We start from the raw sequence: 20,329 nt of genomic DNA on the forward strand, positions 1-20,329 counted from the left end.
GCTACTTCTGTCTAGGAGAGGAATAGTACTGGACTTTACCTTGTATCCTGCTTGAGACGTTTTTCCAAGTGCTTGTGTGTTCGTGCCTCCTGTTAAGAAAACTCATGGCCATCAAAGACTTTACATGCAGCATCCCTGAACTCCACTGTTAGGAGTTCTGACCTGCAAAGTGGTGTCAATTCTTAGTTCTTGGTCCTTGGAGGTGGCTCCTGCTGCAAAAAGTTACAAAAGGCTTGAAAATCAATGCTTTGCCCTTCCAGCGCCTGTTTTTACAACGCAACTTTGCCATGTGGGAATCGTTTCCAAGCACCACTGCATGTGGCCGAATAAATCAAAGCAGCTCCTGTCCGCAGCCGAAGAAACTGCTACAGCCCGAGTTCAGCGCACCATGTCCGATACCCCGCACTGAATCCAACACAGGCCCAGCTGTGCTGCTGAAAGAATCAATACATTGTGGGACCACAGCTGACTAAATCAACACAGAGCCAGTTTGCCGCCGCCACTGCATCGACCTCCATCGCGCCTGGATTTTCATGCATCGCACCTGTCTGCCAAGTTTTTCACTACATCACCCGCAGACGGGAGCCACCTTGGATTTCTATGCATCACATCCCCCTACAGTCTGGATTAGACGCAACACTTCTCTGTGAAGCAGAACTGACGCATCGCCTCTCCAAGGACTCAGAAATCGATATCGCTCAGTTTTCTGACACTTCCCTCCTCAGTGGCTGTTTTTCCATTTGAATTTTTACACATCTAAGGTACTTTGTGTAAAAACATTGCATCCATAGATTTCTATGGACAGAATTGCTTAAAACGTTACAAAAATTGTATCTTGAGTTTTGTATGTTGGATTTTTGTCGTTTAGGTCTTGTTTGGTTTAAAGATTGTTTATTTTTCTAAACTGGTGAGGTATCCATTTGTAGTGTTTTCACTGTGTTAATGTACAAATACTTTACACATTACCTCTGAGATAGGCCTGCCTGATAGTGCCAAGCTACCAAAGGGGTGAGCAGGGGCTGTCTTGGGTTTTTAACTCCCTTACCCTGACTAGAACTCAAAGGTCCCTACTTGGACAGGGTGCATACCACTGACAACTTGAGCCCCTAATTTCTAACATCAAATGACAACCCCTTTCAACTTCACAATACAATGCAAAACATTCTGACCATCCAAATATGAAACCCAACAACATCAATGTAAACTAACTCTGAACCAATACCGTTCTTACAATCCAGCTATGAATCTAATATCACTCTTGCAATCGTACGGATAACTAGACATTGTTATCACAATCCAACTGGAAACAAAGCACCATCCTTACAAATAATAAGAACCCAATGCCATTCTCACAATCCAAATGAGAATCCAACACTGTTCTCAAAATCCACCTGAGAACCAAAATCTATTCTCATAATCCACCTAAGAACATAACACTATTCATCCAGGCAAACTGCGCACACAAAAGGATCTTCAGTATATAACTGAGAACAACACCACACATCTTGACAACCCAATTGAGGATAGTGCACCACCCTCAAAACTCATCTGGGACTCTAACACCAATGTGTCTAAAATCCTCACTGTAACATACAGATGAAGTGTTTCATATGTTAAACTGAAAAACATATATTTTTAATGTCCTTATTAAAAAGACTATTTATGCTTCCCACTTATGTAACATATATCCGGGGTGCACTGAGTAAATTAGTGTAGCTCGGGTAGGGTGAGTTCAAGGGAATCCCTTATTTATAAGGGAATGAACCAAATTATGTCGATGCGTTCCCTTCTCTTTCAGTGGGTAGCTTAGACCTGGCACAGAGGAAGTCTCAATGCGCGCAAGATACACTGTTGTTTTCTATTTGTATTCCAATGTCCTATACACTAATGTTCAACCAAAGCAAGACACTCAAATGCCTAATCTTATTTCTACCAATCATTTGAGGTTAGAAATACATTTTTTTTCTCTGGATAGTAGTTTTAAATCTCATTTAGGGAAAGGTTCTGTCGCCAACCCCTGCTGCTCTCCTTTATATCCAGATCTGAGTAAAACCACTCTAAGTATGCTTCAAAACGTCAAAAGCAACTATTCGAAAAAATAACACTTCCTAACTATTCTAGAAAAATACTTTGAACAAGTAACACTTACAAAATGTTTGTTTCCAAATGTATTGAAGTAACAGCAGTGTGAAAGGAGATAAGGATTTGGGGTTAAAGGTGTTTGCTGTGGGGTCAAGGATTAAGAGATATGGTTTAAGAGGTCAGGGGCAAGGGTTTAGGTAAGATTTTAGGCAATAGTTTTAAAGGTTTTAAAGGTATGGGGTTTAGGGTTTTTACACTGAGGGACTATGGCTTAAGACAGTGGTTCCCAAATCTTTTTGACCCGTAGCTGCCTTGACCTATTGACCGGTAATCTGGCCCCCCATTATGTTACTTTTTTGTGATGGGTGAAGGCATGTAAGTACTTCGATTTTCTCTGGAATATTTCACTTTTCTCCCTGAAAATAACTGGGATGAAGCTGATGAAGGTATTATATCATAGATGTAACAGAACAGAAATATAACAGTTGTTTTATAAAAAAACTTTAATTAGTTAAGAAAAAATACTCTTCAGCACTGGGGTTTGCATATGGATATTTGTTTAAACAAATTGCTTTTATAAAATTTCCTTTAGGCTATGGGTTCACTCCTGGGAACCAAGTGAAGGGTGAGATGGACGGCGGATGAAACAAATAATTCTCATTGGCACCTTTTGCGAGATCGCATAGGAAGCTCACCTACAGGTCATTTTAGTTGTTAAGGAACCACTTCTGATGTATAAGAGTGCTGCTCCAATAATCTTGTTAGCCATCCATTAGTCCCCTCTAGAAGTGTTTTGGTGTTCTATATATTTTTGTTTTTTCTCTCATATCCCTTCTTGTGTTGATGTCAAGTATGTGAATTAGTCCTCACTTATAATGCGTCTTACAATTTGACGGCTCTGCATCTGTTCAGTTGGTATAGTAAGACGTGACAGATTGGATCTGCAAACACACACAGGTTTAAACTAGACAAGGGGGTGACAAGGATCTATGTGTTTAGTGAAAGAACTAAGAATGTAGTCACAGAGTTACATACACAGCAGCTCTTAAACAAGATTGCAAATGTACACAGGAAATGCACAAGACTGCTGTCAACAAAAAAAAACTTAAGGACAGACTTTAGAGGCCAGGGAGAAATATGATCGATTACGCAGTTCTTTGGGGGGTAATGAAAGCGCATACACTTTGACCAAGTTTACGGTCTCAAGAATGGCAGTGGAAAGTCCTGGGGAACGACAACTGGAATTACAGAGGCATCTGTACAATGCAAACGTTACAAACTTTGTACAAGCTTGTGCCGATCAAACAAATCGTACAAACGAAATATATACATATAACAAAGTAAGATGGCGATCCCAAAATCGTGCAACTGGCTATACTTATAGCTACAGTAGTTGTACACTCACCTGTGAGCTGACAGTGGCTGCAAGCTTGAAGACAGTCATTTTGACTTGGTCTGCAGCAGCAGCTGCTCAGGACTAGTGTCTGAACTCAAACGAAACTGCTCACCAGCTAAAACTAGAGCCTCACAGGATCCACAGACCATTTTTGCTTCACCCGAAGTACAGCTTGAAAGGTAGGTAGCACTGCAACACCATTCATGAAGCTCCACTGGAGCACTTCTTTCTATGTATATTTAATTCTATGTACGAGCCAGATAGATGGGCATTGTGTTATCGCGGGATCTAGTAGGAAGGCTCCAATATATCTGACCTGGGCTTCTCATTGCAGGTCACCCTTTCTTAAAAAATAAATACTTCCAAAGACTATGGGTTACTGCAGTGGTTCCCAAACTGGCTGCTTGGTCTGCATCTATTCGCTGCTTCCCTGGCTAGTTTTGACGCCGCACGAGGTGCCGCAGCACACAGATTGGGAACTACTGGGGATTGTCCGTTAGAATTTAAGGATTAATGTATAGGGTTAAAAGTATAGAGTTTAAGAGTATGGTGTTTGGGTTAAATGTATAGGTTTAAGAATTTGGGCTTAGGGTTTCGAGTAAGTAAGTGAACCTTTTGTAGAGTTTGCAACTGCCGAGGCATCTTAGCACTAGCGTCTGAATCAGTGGGCAGAGATAGCTACTTAGTATGGATGGAAAAAAGCCAGGTTTGTAGCATCTTCCTGAAAAGCACCCTGATTGATTGGACTCTCAGGGAAAGAAGCATAGTATTCCAGAGCTTACAAGCTAGGAAGGAGAAACTTCTCCCTCCCCATTTGGCTTTCTTTATTTTTCGGACTGCCACTAATTTGGCAGTGCCTGAGCTAAGATTGCGATAGGGAACATGCCAGAAAAAAAATCTTCTGAAAAAAGCTTGGACCCACATTGTGTAAGGCCTAATGGACCATATAAATGGTCTTAAATTTGACTCTCTCGCTAATAGGTAGCCAATGCAAATCACAATTGCTTTTTTAGATAGAACTGAATTTGGGTATTTTCAAGAGCAGACAAGCTGTTTTGAAGAGACAAGTTTTATTTGCAAGCGCCTCTGGATTCCTAGATATAACGCATTACAATAATCTGCCCTCGCTATCACAAGAGCCACAATAGCCACTTTCTGCAGATTTAAAGAATGAACTGGAACACTTTCTTTAAAGCCCTGTGAAGGTGAAAGCATGACGGGGTAACATATTTGATTTGACTAGAAAAACAAAGCTGTTCGTCAAATATGACTCCCAGATTTTTTGCTTTCTGGTAGGACAAGGAAGAGTGCCAAGATATGAAGGCCGCCATGAAGAGTTCCAGAAAGTTACATTATTGCCAAAAAGGATTTCTTCTGTCTTTCCAAAGAATAGGGTTAAGCGTAAGGGACATAGGTTTAAATATTGTTTGAAGCATAATGAAAAAGATTGAGGGTTAATGGTTTGTGATATATGTGTTTAGGTGTAAGAGACAAAGGTCAAAGGCATGACATTAGGAGTTAAGAGTGTAAGGTTAAGTGTATCAAATTAATGGATTGTGGGAAATAGTGTTAAGGGTTTGAGGATAGCGTTAAGGGTTTGCGTACAGGATGAAGTTTTAAGGATATCGGATACAGTGGTTATGAAAGTAAGCATCCAGGTTATGTACTAGGGGTACAGGATTAGGGATATGCAGTCAAGGGCTGAGGTTAAAGGCATATGATTAAGGGTATAAGGTTACAAGTTTGGGGTTAATGCATAAGGATAGCATTTAGGGTTAAGGGTTTAGGGTAAAAAATTAAGGTTTAGGCAAATGGTTTAAAGTTAGAAGGTAAGGGCATATAGCTAAGGTTATAACATAAAGGGTTAAGGATATATGGTCCAAGGTTTGGGGTACAGAACTAAGTGTGTTGGTATAGAATAAAACGTTAAGGGTTTGTGGAATGTTGTTAAGAGTGTAAGATAAAAGCATTATGGCTGTGTGGTTAGAAGTTAGAGGATGAAGGCAACGTGTATACAGTTAAGTGTAAGGGGTGTAGGGTGGGTAAAGAAGTTAGTAACAGGGGCTACTGGTGATGCTGTGTTTATGAGGCAATGCCTAACAATGACAAAACTTACCTTGACATACACTATAGATCTTACCTGCTCAACTGTAGCTGCGTTACTAATTGTTTCTTGGTTTTTGGATCCAGGTATGAGTACTTAGGCCGTGCCAGTAACATGACATTCGGCAGCGGTAGAATGGGACTAGTGGCAGCGATGCCCAGTGTTACCAAGGTTACTTGGTTGTGGATGTCAATAGCTTCACCTTTCTTGGTAACCTACAAAAAAGAACAGAGGTTGGGCAAGATTTTAGATAGAAACCTGTGCATGTAAGTGTGCCTCTGTGTTTATGTATGACAGGTTTGTATGGGTGGGTGTCAGAAACAAACTGAAGCAGTGAGAAAGCTGTTGAAATAAAATGTGTGTGGTGCACAATACTAAGAGAAAAAGAAAAATTAGTGTGCATGTGTGTGTTTCTGTATATATGGGAGTGTGTGATCGAATTTAATACAGCGTTTGTAATTGTGCGCTTGAATGTGTGAGAGAAAGAGAGAGAGATACTAAGAGCCGAAATAAGAGAGATGGCGATACCATGTGTGTGGGTAGATGTGAAAGAGAATACACTTTGATTTTACCAGGATTTATAAAGCGCAACAAATGCCTAAGGCATCTAGGCGTTGTAGTGACATAAGTCCACTTCTGTCTACAATTAAACACTTACATAGTGCTAATCGGTCTGTCTATGTGGTAAACACCCAGGTCTTTAAGGCCTTTCTAAAGGGCAAATGCCCTTAAAAGTCAGAGACTGGGGAAGCGAGTTCCAAAGTCTGGCTGCAGCGACTGAGAAAGGTCTTCCATTCCATCTTTTCTTCTGGACTCTAGGCCGAGTGACCAGAATAATAATCCACATTTGTAAAGGGCAAATAATCACCAGTTAGGGTCTTCTAGGCGGTGGGGGCCGTCGGGTTTCTAGGCGGTGGGGGCCGTCGGGAAGATTAAGCAAGCTATTGCCAAGAGTCACATGGTGCTAGGCTAATCTGCCGCCGGCACCGGGAATCGAACCGTGATCCCCAGATTCTGGGGTCAGTCTCCCTGGCCTCGGCGCCACACCTCTCCCATTATAAGATGGACTGAAAGGAGATTCATGCCTGGATTGTACCGGTGGAACATTTGCCTAATCCCACTGCACACGTTTTATGGAAGGCCTTGTGTAGTATACAGAGGGCCATAAACATGATGCAAATTCTAATAGGGGGCCAATGCAGCTCACGTAGCCCCGTACAAGCTGACTGGCGCTTGAGAATGTCAAAGATAGCCCTAGCAAGAGCATTCCGCATTACCTGCAATTTTGCCTGGGTACTGTGTGTGTTAAAGCTTGTGTGTATGATCTTACGTGAGACAGAAAGATATGTGTGAGAGGGATGTGGGTGTCTTTTGTGTCTACAGATGTATTGTGTATGTGTTGTAAGGCAAAAACTACAGGTACATGTGGTGGGGAATGACAAACTTCAAGAATGTACTTATGTGTCTGTGCAAAAGGTTTATTTGGTAAATGTGCTTGGGGTAGCATCTCTGTGAGGTGCGCGTGTCGTGTGCATTTGGAGTATGCAAAGGAGTGGTGTGTTTATCTTTGATTTGTGCATATGGAGTGTGTATGCTACTTGTGGGCTTAACTATGTGTATCTGTGTGTGGTTTGATTATGATGGATCTCTGTGTGCTGGCTACCGACCTCTGATCACCGAGGCCTTATTTGGGGACAACAAAGTCCAGAATCCTGCTGGCCATGAAAGAGGCGGGGAGGCGCCATAAAAACCAGGGCGTTCTCTCGCAGGACGTGCCCGGGCTGTGCCTGGTTCAAGACCAAGCCAAGGCTGTGCCAGGCACCACTCAATTTCTCCGTTCCCTCAAAATCTACCATCTGGCATCAACTGCTGGTTATAGAACTGTCAAGAATGGGCAAAAGGAAAATCATGCTGCCTGCAAGTGGTAAGACTGCCTCAGCTACTAATTCAATCACAAACTATCTATCAGGCTCTATGAGCTTAATTGATAGAAAAATTGTGAGTGTTGAAGAAAGACTTGCAGAGACACATTAAGTGAGACCCTTAGCAGACCATCATGTGATAATTCTTCAGATATCTCGATAGGGCAAGTGAGTCACCAGAGGTAATAAGGGCTGAAGCAACAAAACAGAAACTGAACAGAAATCTCTGTGCCATAAATGTTCCCAAGCATAACATTTCTTTCTCCCTCCCAGGCTGTTACTTCCCATCAAGCAAAAAAGAGAAGAGGACAAACGAGGATAAACTGCTAAAGACAGTGACCCTAACAAGGACTATAGAAAGCATTCAAGTACCAATTGTGACAAAGGTTTTGATTTGCTGTTAAGGAATTTTTTATACTAAATTGTGCTGGCTAGATGTATATGTTAAGTTCGCGTTAGAGGACGTTAGGTGCAAGTTGGAATCACTGGAGGCTGTAGTGAAAAACATAAAAGAGATTCTAACAAAGGAAAGTGGCTGCATCGATAATAACAAGCATTTGCAATGCAATAGGTCTCGCATTTACGCAAGTTGAAGCTATTGGCATTCTAACTGCCTTTTTATTTATGTTTTGGTTTTAAAATATAAATAAAAGGCATCGTCATTTACAATGCCAATAGGTCAAACTCGCGTAAATGCGAGCCCAATTGCATTGCAAATGCTTGTTTGCACTGATATTGTGAGGTCTGTGTAAAAATTACATTTGTTTTGCATTTTGGGTGTAGCCAAAAGCGACACACATACCTTCAAACCATTGAGAACTTTTCTAACAAAATCAGTAATGACATTTTTTTAAGAATGCTAATGCCGCAATCCAATAAACTACATACAAATGAAATGTGGATGGAACTAAAGAATTTGCATACTATTTTACTGTTACCCCTGTACTTGTAATGTCGACCTTTTCATCAGGAAGCTGTTTCTTTAATCTTTCAACGCTGCTTGAACCCACACATTTATGCGGTCACATTTCACTAGGCAAGGATAGAAAATGGAAGCTTTAATTCGTAGAAAATTAGTGAGGGAACACGAAGCTGCTGCTGAGTGTCTTTTCACTCACCAGCACGTGACACCGAGCTTCCTGCAGTCCCCACAGTGCAGAGCTGGGGGCTCTTTGTATAGCTACGAGTTTAGCCACCTGAAGGGCCCCTCAAAGAGCGCAGCCACAGGGGTCATGCTGGAAACGTAGACCTACAGTTCAATGCGAAGAGAAACTACAAGTCTCAGAATGCAAAGTGCTCATGGCTCAACATACTAAGACTCAGCGAAGGAGTAGCAGGGCTTGAGGTATCTTGATAGTACAGAGACCTACACTTGTGCACAGACCGGGAAACGGGCAGACCGGGGTGGGAGGAGGAGGAGGAGGAGGGGGCGGGGCTGTAGGAACTCGGCACAGATACTGGGAACATTGTAGAAAAAAACTGAAAAAGGGTAAAACCGAGGACCCTTTTTATGGGGAGAGGGGCGAGATGAGGCTCCCTTTGCTCTGAAAATTTCCCAGAAATCAAGAGACTGGTGCCAGATTTTAAGCCGAAACTCGTCGAAACAACAAGGGAAAGAAGATACCGCTAGAGGCTGAGTGTACCCGAAGTTTACCAGATTAAAAACCACAGGCCACCCAGAGTGTGAACACCTCACCTGCCCAGCGAGGGAGGTGTGTGATCATAAGCCACCCAGTGAGTAAATGTAAATGTATAGGCATTTATATAGCGCACTACTTACCCATAGGGTCCCAAGGCGCTTTGACCGCTGCGAAACCCTTCCTGGCTTCCCTGAGAGATGGTCCCTTAATGGGTATCTCCAGGGTGAGACCAGGCATCCCCGGCGGTCTGGTGGGGCCGTTAGTGAAGATGAGGCAAGCTAATGCCCAGAGTTGCCGAGTGTGAACGCTGATCAGAGTGGGCACCGAGGCGAGAGAATTATCGAGTCCGCTGACCCTGGTCCCGAAACCTGCCGCGCCGGGAATCGAACCCTGGTCCCGGGCCGTCCTCTGCTCTCGGGTCTGCCGCCTCTAACCAGTGAGCCACACTACTACAAGTGAGCGAACACCTCATGGAAGTAAGCACTATTTACGCCTCGGATGTACGCCACACATTGCCCTGAGGCACTTTTGTAGTAAGCGCTATGTATGCCTCGGATGTGCGCCACACATTGCCCTGAGGCACTTTGGTAGTAAGCGCTATGTAGGCCTCGGGTGTGTGCCACACATTGCCCTGAAGCACTTTAGAAGTAAGCGCTATATAGGCCTCGGAAGTGTGCCACACACGTTGCCCTGAGGCACTTTGATAGTCAGCGGCAGCGCAATATAGGCCTTGGTTGTGCGGCACACGTTGCCCCGAGGGGGTTTCTGTTTACAATGCCCCAGAAGACTCACAATTCACCAGTTAAAGGCAACAATGTACACACACCACATTTCATCCTCAAACTGTCTCTACGATAACCTTTGCTGAGCTAGGCCTATGCTTCATTCCTCAGGGGCCTCTGATATGGCTGTTTCCCTACCCCGAGTAACAATGGCCGTCGCCTCTTTGTGCTTACAGTGGTCGAGGCAGAGAGCACGAGGCAGAAGAAGAGACAGGCAAACTCTGGCGCACTACCAAGATCTGAGACATAAGTACTCCCATTTGGTTTTGAAAAAAATAAAACAAGCATTGCCCTAAACACGTGCCTTCCATTCCAAAAACCGATTCGGTATGGTTTCCTAAAGCCATTGTATGGGTCCACGAAGGCTGGCTCTGCCACACGTTTTCATTATAAATTTAATCCCAATTAATCTATATGTGAATCACTGACTTCGTAGCTTTTGTGCAGATCTGACAGTGATGTGGAATTTATTGGCTGACAGTGGGCTTTGCTATTCTAAAAGTTTAACAATCGTTCGTGGTGAGACGGACAATTTGGGCTCTAGTCCGCCCTGAGCTATGAACCATCACACCAGGGCAGGCGACCCGCGCTCTTTCCTCCTCGTTAGCGGAATGAATTCCGCACAGTGCGCAACTTTGAGAGACATGAACGACTGACCTTTTCAGCTTGACGGAATTACCTGATAGGATGCTGCCTGACAAAAGGCAGATTGGTATTCTAACCTTTGAGAAGTCAAGCCCGATAAAAAAACACACACAATGGCTGTCCTGGCCTCCGAGATTTCAATAATTTAAAGCTGCAGGTTGGTGCAATTTAGTTAAAGTATGGTGAAAGTTAATTATGGATGATCATTAAATAACAACAAAACGGCAGGATTATGGCGATCAATAAATAACAACAAACGCAGCAGGCTGCCGGCAGGAGGAGGGGGGGGGCTGCGCGATTCACTTGCAGGAGCGATAATTGCTACCATATGGTGGCGCTCGCTCCCACAAGTGGATCGCCACACGTGCTCGCGTTGCCATCTAAGACAATGGAACATGTGCACGTCTTTGGCTGAAAAGCCATGGCGATAGCTAGAGGTCTTTTTGCCTATGCAGCGCATACGCGCTTGCTAGGCGAGACCTAAAAGGCAGCGAATGCAAAAAGCATCGACAACTCTAGTATAACTGCAGTACAAAATAAGAGTGGAGAGGAACAAATATGAACGAGAAAGTCATAACATATTCTCCAGATCCACAACACTGATATATTTATTGACAAAGGGAGGATGGACACTCAAAGGCAAATGCAACTCCATTCTACTTCCCGGTATGTCACCAGAAGATCTTACGTATACATGGAAGGACCCATATCAGTGTTATAAAATGTGCAGTTGGTTGTTCTACATTTACTTCCTGGGGATATCTCTCATGTAAATATCTGAACAAGAGAGTACCACCAATTCCATGGAAGTTTGGGGTATGGTAAACAAGGTAGTCCATTGGCAACCACAAAGGGCTAGTAACAAACACCATATTATAGTGAAATAATGATGGCGAGATGAGTAAAGTGGGTAGGTAGTGCACCGAAAACAAGTGAGCAAGATTAAACTGTCATTAATTTCCGCACCACCAACTTTGGTAAATCATTAAAAAATTCACTGTATGTTCTTCGAAGGACTGATAAAACACCGAGGGGGGTTGGTTGAAGCAGTGCCCCAGGGCTGCTTTTAAAGACCTGAATAATATCTAAATGCTGAAGTGGATTGCCATGATAAAAGAAGGGCAATTTCTGAAGGGATTACTTAAGTATCACTCAGTCAAATAGATTTCAGTTTTGGATTCTATGAATGAGATGGATTGACATAGTGATGCTACACAGAAAGAGATTACAGCTTTTAATACCTTTGAGAATGCATTGGTTATTGGCTCTACCATAATATTGGGAAAAGGTACCCTGATTATAGTCACTTGGAACATCGCAAGGCTAAAAAGTAAGGTTCATTCTTTGGGGTAGCAGGAATATGTAGCACAGATTATGTGTGTACAAGAATCATGGACAACAGACAATGTTTTTATTAAATGTTTCTTGTCAATTGTTACACCAACTATATCATCAAGAGTGGGAAGGGCAAAAGGTGGGCTACCGACCTTTATTTCAACTGCATTATTAGCTAAACCTAAGAAGTCATACATAGCATCTCCATTTTTTCAATTTGTACATTTGGCAACTGAGGATAATCCAGATCTTGTTTGTTAATATTAATTCTTACAATGATGAATGTGATTTCTCTTGTGCTGAAATGGTCAGGAATATGTAACGGATTTGGCCTCATTTCTGCTAGTGGGTGTGAGTAATTGTTATCTAATATAGGTAGGATATTTGAATGTTAATAGATGTCCTTTCCCTTCAAAAAAAGGTTTGTAGGGTGGTGGGGGAGCACAGACAAGAACAGGCACATTTCCTACACAATTAATGTGGGGAAGAGCTGTATTACAAGTTGTATAAACATAATCTGACGTTTCTGGAGGTAATAGGTAACCCGGAATCTCCTGCTTTCATGAATGTTAATAGGGAGTGGAGCAATGAGTACGATTGATCACATGATGATGTCAACAAATTTTGTGGTAAATCTTTGAAACTTTGCTGTAAAGCCAAATATTTTGAGTGATCATAAACCCCTGGTGCGCTTAACCTCAATCTAAATACCCAAGAACACATTAGGCCTTTTAAATTTGAGAATGTAGAAGCTGACAGATCAAAAAGGGTGAGATTTAGGTGGCCTGCGGTTTTATCGCAGCAGTGGCTAAAAGTAATAGACAAGAGGTCCTGGTCTGTACAGACCAACTTTCCGATTATATCGATATTAGGGAAGCTCGCCTCACCTCTAAAACAATTAATTTTAAAGTAACAAGGAAGGAAGTAAGGAGGAGGCCAATACATCTGGTAAGAATAGCTCAAATGGTTGGTTTGACCACACAGGTATAACTACCCGCAGAAAACTAGAAGAGTTACTGCATACAAAGCCAAGACATAAGGACGCAATTTCACAACTGAGATTACAATATAAACAGCAAATAGTAAATGGGAATTACAAGTGCATTACAACAACCAAGTCATCCGCTGGTCTGGCAGGTCTGGCAGTCTGCGACCTCTGACCCTGTTCGCAGGCAGGTCGCTCCCCACGCTGCTGCACGGCTCTGCGTCCCTGTGCCTAACTTGCCTTCTTGCCCAGACTTGTTTTTATTCCCCTGTGCCCGTACTTGCTTTCTTGCCCAGACTTGTTTTTATTCCCCTGTGCCTGTACTTGCTTTCTTGCCCAGACTTGTTTTGATTCCCTGTGCCTGTACTTGCTTTCTTGCCCAGACTTGTTTTTATTCCTGTGCCTGTACTTGCTTTCTTGCCCAGACTTGTTTTTATTCCTCTGTGCCTGTACTTGTTTTCTTGCCTAAACGTGTTTTTCCTTCCTGTGCCCAGTTCTCCCGCAGCCCCCCGTTTTTCCCACCGCTGCGTCCTTGCGGCCCTGCCCCCCTGCAATCCCATTCGCCACCCCGCTCCTACCTCCCACATCCCCTCATATGGAGGCAGCGCAGCAGCCGCGCAGCGGACGCGTGTGCGCCAAAGGCGCGCCTAAGGCAAGCCCGTCTGCGCCCGGGGCCAGGACCCATGGACCTTGGGAATGCCACGACGCCCGACACCGCTACGATGCCAGAACCCTCCACGCACTCAACACCGAACGATCACACACCTGCTTCCTGGCCACCCCAAAGCGCACCCACGGAGCTTTCACCTGCCGGAACTGCAGTTTCACAAGCATCCGCCCCACCATGCTGCCGACCAGGAAAGAACCCAACCACCTCAGATACATCCTTCTCAACGCCCGCTCCGCCCGCAAACACGCCGTTGAACTTTGGGACCTACTCGACTCAACTTCCCCAGACGTCGCCTTCCTGATGGAGACCTGGCTGAACCCCGCCTCTGTACCCGACATAGCCATAGCCATCCCGGAAGGCTACAAGATCACCCGCAGGGACCGCACCAACAGAGCAGGAGGAAGCGCGATTGTCCACAGGAACACCTTCAGAGTCTCAACCAACACCGATGACACCCTCAGCACCGCCGAACACCTGCACTTCCAGATCCACACCGACCCCAACAACACCCTCAGAGGAACCCTCATCTACAGACCCCACGGAACCCGACCACAGTTCAGCGACTCCATCGCCGACTTCGTCACCACCTCCACGGTCTACATCCTCCTCGGGGACCTAAACTTCCACCTCGAGAACAACAACGACACCAACTCCACCACCCTGATCGACAACCTAGCCAACCTCGAACTCAGACAACTCGTCACAAGATCCACCCACTCCACCGGTCACACGCTTGACCCCCTCTTCTCCGCAAGCCCCCACGTCTCCTTCAACCACACCACCGAACTCCACTGGACCGACCATTGCTGCATCCACTTCACCTTCAAGAAACCCACCACAGACCACCGCACCCAACAGATGCCTCGCCGCTGCTGGAGCAAATCACCGAAGACCAGCTAACCACCACCCTTGCCCAGAGTCCACCCGCCGACCCCGACACCGCTGCCCGCAACCTCAGACAGTGGATCAACAACTGCGCCAACACCCTCGCCCCGATCAAGAAACCCTCCAACAGTCACACCAACAAGAAAACCAGCTGGTTCACTGAAGACTTCTGGGCCTCCAAGCAAACCTGCCGAAAGCTGGAAAAGATCAGGCTCCGTGAACGAACACCAGACAGCCACGCAGCCCACAAGAACACCACCGGCAGACACCATCACCTCATCAGATCCGCCAAAAGGGCCTCCTTCAAAGACCACCTAGATAACAACACGCACAAAAGAAAAGAGCTCTTCATCATCGTGAAGGAACTCTTCAACCCCAGCTCCAACACCAACGACGTCCCACGCAAGACTTGTGTGACTCGCTGGCCACCTTCTTCCACCGCAAGATCGCAGACATCCACAACAGCTGCAACACCACGACCACCCCGACAACCACTGAGACCTCAGCCCCCACAACCACTATCCACACCAACCGCCTGCTCTCCTTGACCAACATCAACGACGATGACATCATCAAGATCATGAACACCATTCACTCTGGATCTCCGTCAGACCCATGCCCACACCACATCTTCAACAAAGCCAGCACATCCATCGCACTCCATCACCGGAAAGTCATCAACACCTCCTTTGAGACAGCAACCTTCCTGGAGAGCTGGAAGTACGCCGAGATCAACGCCTTACTCAAGAAACCCAAGGCGGACCCCAAGGACCTCAAGAACGTCCGGCCCATCTCCCTGCTCCCGTTTCAGGAAAAGGTCATCAAGAAGACCGCTGGCGAACAACTGAGCCGCTACCTCGAGGAGAACCACATCCTGGACCCTTCCCAGTCTGGGTTCTGCAGCAACCACAGCACCGAGACTGCCCTCATCGCCGCCACCGAAGACATCAAGTCCGTGCTGGACAGCGGAGAAGAAAACAAGTTACTTACCTGTAACTACAGTTATCCAGTATTGGTATCTTTGATAGATTCACATGCCTGAATCATTCCCCGTCGTCGAGGCGGGAGTCCCACGGTAAATTATATATATAATAGCAGTGCCTAAAAACCATTAGTAGTAGGCTAGAAAAGGATATAGGCCCAACTAGGCCCAAACCTTAGCAGCCTATCTACCTCATTATGTAAAAAGAACTGAAAATGTAGCCTCAGCCAATCAGCTAACCTCACCCTCTAGAACCTTCCCAGCCCAGGCAGCTCTCCTCAGATTTTCCCAGCACAAGTGAGAAGTAGTATCCATAATAAGAACTGCCCTGCCGGGGAGGAGGGTGGGTGCATGTGAATCTATGAAAGATACCAATACTGGATAACTGTAGTTACAGGTAAGTAACTTGTTTTCTTATCCAGTATTGGGGTATCTTTCATAGATTCACATGCCTGAATCAGAATAGCAAGCAGTAATAACCATATCTGTCGGTAGAGGAAGGTGGGAGACAATCCAAAACCATATATCCCCACACAACCTGGAAGGTACTAGAGCAAGAACATATTTCAGTATATATGCATAATCATGACAATACCTTCATATAATATACAGAGTATTAAAACAGTATTTTAGAACAAATGTAACAATAGAAACAAGAAAACCATAAAAGGCTAACCTCAGTGAAGAAGATGCTGCAACACTGCTTCTCCCACTGACGTATCTTCATGTAGCACCGGCTGCAGGCAATAGTGCTTGGTAAAAGTATGCACACTTTTCCATGTAGCAGCACGGCAGATGTTTTCCAGGGTCACCCCTGCAAATAGGGCTGTAGACGCTGACATCATCCTGGTGGAATGCGCCTTAACCGTTCTTGTCAGGGGTTTGTTCGCTTTTTCATGACAGAAGACAATGACAGAGGAAAGCCATCTGGCTATAGTTGCCTTCGTCACAGCCTGACCACGTGTAGCTTGGCCATAAGCTACAAACAGTTGGGTAGATTTGCGCAAATCTTTTGTCTTTTGTAAATAGAATTTGAGGCATCTTTGGACATCCAAGGAATGCAGCATCCTTTCAGCTGGAGTCTTGGGGTCTGGAAAGAAAGTTTTGAGTTTCACCGGTTGATTGATGTGAAACTGGGTCGGAACTTTGGGAATAAACTTAGGATGAGTTCTAAGTGTCACACAATCTTTTGAAAAATGGAGGAAAGGTTCTGATATAGTGAACGCTTGTATCTCACTTACTCTCTGGGCTGAAGTGAGGGCCAACAAAATAGCCACTTTCCAAGTCAAGAATTTAAGTTCTGATTTATGAATTGGTTCAAAAGGCCTTTTCAGCAATTGAGATAACACAATATTGAGATCCCACTCAGGAGGAGGAGGCCGCACTGGAGGGAAAACTCGAAATAATCCTTTAAGGAACTGTTTAATTAAAGAGGAAGAGCACAAAGATGGTTTGTTGTAACTCTTTCTGAATCTGGATATGGCAGCAAGGTGAACTTTGATAGAAGAAAAAGCGAGACCTGATCTGGCTAGAGACAGCAGATAAGGCAGAATCTTCTCCGGAGGAGCCTGTAGTGGATGGACATCACGCTCTCCGCACCACAAACAGAATCTCTTCCATTTGAAGCGATAGGTTCTGATGGTAGACTGTGCACGAGCCTGAGATAGAACAGCTCTACAGTCTGGAGAAATCTCAAGGTCCTTAAACTCTAGGAAGTCAGGAGCCAGGCGTGCAAGTGCAGCGACTGAGGATCTGGATGCAGTATTTGTCCTTCCTCCCTTGTCAGCATTGAAAGTGTCGGCTTGAGGCGCAGTGGAGGTTGATGGGAGAGTATCAGAAGCTCCTGGAACCAATACTGTCTCGGCCAGCGAGGAGCAATTAGGATTAGAGAGCAATGCTCTCTCTTCATTTTCTGTAGAACTTTTGGGATGAGAGGAATCGGTGGGAAGGCATACGCAAAGATTCCGGTCCACCTCATCAACAGGGCATTTCCTCTCGATCCTTGCTGGTGGAACCTGCTGGCAAAGTATATGCATTTGCTGTTCTATTGCGTGGCAAACAGGTCCAGCGTTGGTGTGCCCCAGAGCCGGAAAATTGTGTCCACTTGGCGTTGTTCGAGTTCCCACTCGTGACATCCTGTGAACGATCTGCTGAGATCGTCGGCCAGAGAATTCTGAATTCCCTGAACATGCTCCGCTCTGAGGGAAATTTTGTGATGGAGTAACCATTCCCACATTTCCTGCGCTTGGAGAGACAGGGCTAGAGATTTTGTGCCCCCTTGCTTGTTTACGTAAAACATGCTGGTGGTGTTGTTTGTGCGCACCAGCACTGCAGAGCCTGCAATTCTTGGCAGGAAGGCTCGCAAGGACAGAAAAATGGCCCTCAACTCGAGGCAGTTGATGTGTTTGTGCTTGTACTGATGGGACCACCGTCCCTGCACCCGAAGGTCTTGGAGATGGCCTCCCCAACCCTCCATGGAGGCATCTGTCGTCAGAGTAAATTCCGGTAGGGTCTGAAGAAAAGTGAGCCCCGGAGACAAATTGCTCTTTGCCGCCCACCATAGAAGAGCCTGTTTCATCTTGGGCGTGACCTTGATTCGGTCTTCGAAAGATCCGTCTATCTGCCGCCACTGTCGATGCAATTCCTCTTGTAGAGGTCTCATTCTGAGTCGAGCCAGTGGAACTAGATGGAGTGCAGAGGAACACATCCCTAGCAGGGAAACAAACTGTCGGACCGAAAGAGACTTTTTTGACCGTATTTGACTTGCCAGCTTTGTGATCTTGTCCTGACGAATTTGGGTCAAGAAGGCCTTGCACTGAGAAGTGTCCAGTACTGCTCCTAGGAACGTCAGAATTTGTTTGGGTTGCAGTTGAGATTTTTTGACGTTGAGGGTCAGGCCCAGATTTGAGAACATTGATAGAGCACTTTTGACCGATTGCCTTGTTGAAGTTTTTGTTGGACTCTTTATTAACCAATCGTCGAGGTACGGGAATACTTGGATTCCCTGTGACCTCAACGCAGCTGCAACCGGAACTAGAGTCTTGGTAAATATTCTCGGTGCAGATTTCAGGCCGAAAGGGAGCACTTTGAATTGAAAATGGACACCAGCCACTGTGAATCTCAGATACTTGCGGTGGTTTGGATGAATGGGAATGTGGAAGTAAGCGTCTTCCATATCCAGGGAAGCCATGAAATCGCCTTCCATGAGGCAATTGAGGACATCCGTGAGCGTCACCATGCGGAAACTCTGCTTTTTCAGATATTTGTTTAAGTTTCGTAGATCCAAAATTGGACGCCACTCTCCTGAAACCTTTTCCACAAGGAAGAAGCGAGAGTAAAACCCCTGATTTTTCTGGGATGTTGGAACTTTTTCTATCGCATTTTTGTGCAGCATCTTCATGGCTTCCATGTATAACAAATGAAGACGAGGAGGGGAGGGACCCCTGGGCGGTGACGTTGGAGGTTTCTGCAAGAACTCCAGAGTGTGTCCGTGTTTGACTATGTCCAGAACCCACTGATCTGAAGTTATCTTCCGCCACTGTTGATAAAAGGCGGAGATCTTGGCGCCCACGGGGAGGGAAGGAAGGGAGGATGGTGTCCGGCAAAACTCACTGGCGTTTATTTGAATCGCGTCCCTGGTAGTTAGAACGTCGTTTCCCTCCTTGACGAGAGAAACCCGCTGACGATGACTGCCGATAGGACTGTTGGTAGTACGGCTTATTCTGAGGTTGATACTGGCGGTTTTGCTGATTTTGATAATGTCCTCTGGAAGAAAAACCACGGCCTCTTGCTCCTCTGAAAAAACCTCGCTTATACTGTAGTGTACCAAGCGATTTGGCCGTATCAGTATCCGTTTTGATTGCAAGCAATGCTTCATCTATGTGCTTGCCAAACAATAACTCGCCATCATAGGCCATGTCAAGTATTTTGGTCTGGACTTCAGGTCTGAAAGAAGTCGCCTTGAGCCATCCTTGCCGTCTGAGAACTGCCGCTCCGGCCAATTGTCTAAAGGCTGTATTAGAGACATCGAGGGCGCAATCGATAATCTCCGAAGCCGCCCGCTCGCCTTCTATGACAACCTTCCGGACCTCTTCTACACGGTCCTCGGGAACCAGGTTGATGAATTCCGACAGATCTGACCACATTTGTCTGTCATAACGTGCTAAAATTGCCAAAGAATTAGCAATCTTAACAGTAGCAGCGGCATTAGCAGAGAACTTCTTCCCAATCGCATCCAATCTCCTGCCCTCTTTGTCTGGAGGTGTTGAAATTGGTGCCGCCGGATTCTTGGATCTTTGTTGAGCCGCTTGTAAAATCACTGAGTCAGGTCGTGGATGACCAATCAAACATGAAGGAGTATCCGGTGGTGCTCGGTACTTCTTGTCGACTCTTGGAAGAACCGCCGGGATGGAAGCTGGCGTCTTCATTATATTAATCCCTTCTTTCCAAATATATTCAATGATAGGGATAGATCTGGATACCCTTCTATACCCTTCTTTGAAATCATGAAGAAAGCAGTCAGTCTGCTCAACCGAAACTGTAATTGCAAATCGAGCAGCTGCCCGGTGCATGATGTTATGAAAACCTCCTATGTCTTCTGGCGGAGAATCTGAAGGTTGTGGCAAATTAGGAGAGGGCATAGGAATGATGTAATCATTCCATGGTTCCGTAGGCGTGGAATCCGGAAGTTCACCATCCTCTCTTTCATCCTCATCTGGAGAGGAGACGTCAACATCATGACCTCCAGCCCCGGGGTCAACATCCTGCCTTGGAGAGTGTGAAGGATGTGGCGGGGAATTTATCGGCATGTCTACTGGCACAGGATTTGGAGTAGGCAGAGTTGGTGGAAACCTCTGACGATAATCCGCCAACATGGCCTGCAAATCATGAATTAGAGAAGA

At 45.3% G+C, this 20,329-nt stretch overlaps 1 protein-coding gene across 6 annotated transcripts in view; it reads right to left on the reverse strand.

Moving 5' to 3' along the window:
- The window catches only part of GARIN5A (golgi associated RAB2 interactor 5A), a 341,662-nt gene that overhangs the window by 177,048 nt on the left and 144,285 nt on the right, over positions 1-20,329 (reverse strand). For all 6 annotated transcript variants that reach the window (XM_078655307.1, XM_078655308.1, XM_078655304.1 and 3 more), the window contains one exon: positions 5,619-5,797. In XM_078655307.1, coding sequence (XP_078511433.1) covers positions 5,619-5,797 — 179 coding nt within the window. The remainder of the gene's footprint in view (positions 1-5,618; positions 5,798-20,329) is intronic.

Source organism: Lissotriton helveticus, chromosome 7 (assembly GCF_964261635.1).
Source record: "Lissotriton helveticus chromosome 7, aLisHel1.1, whole genome shotgun sequence".
In the NCBI taxonomy this organism is placed as follows: domain Eukaryota; kingdom Metazoa; phylum Chordata; class Amphibia; order Caudata; family Salamandridae; genus Lissotriton; species Lissotriton helveticus.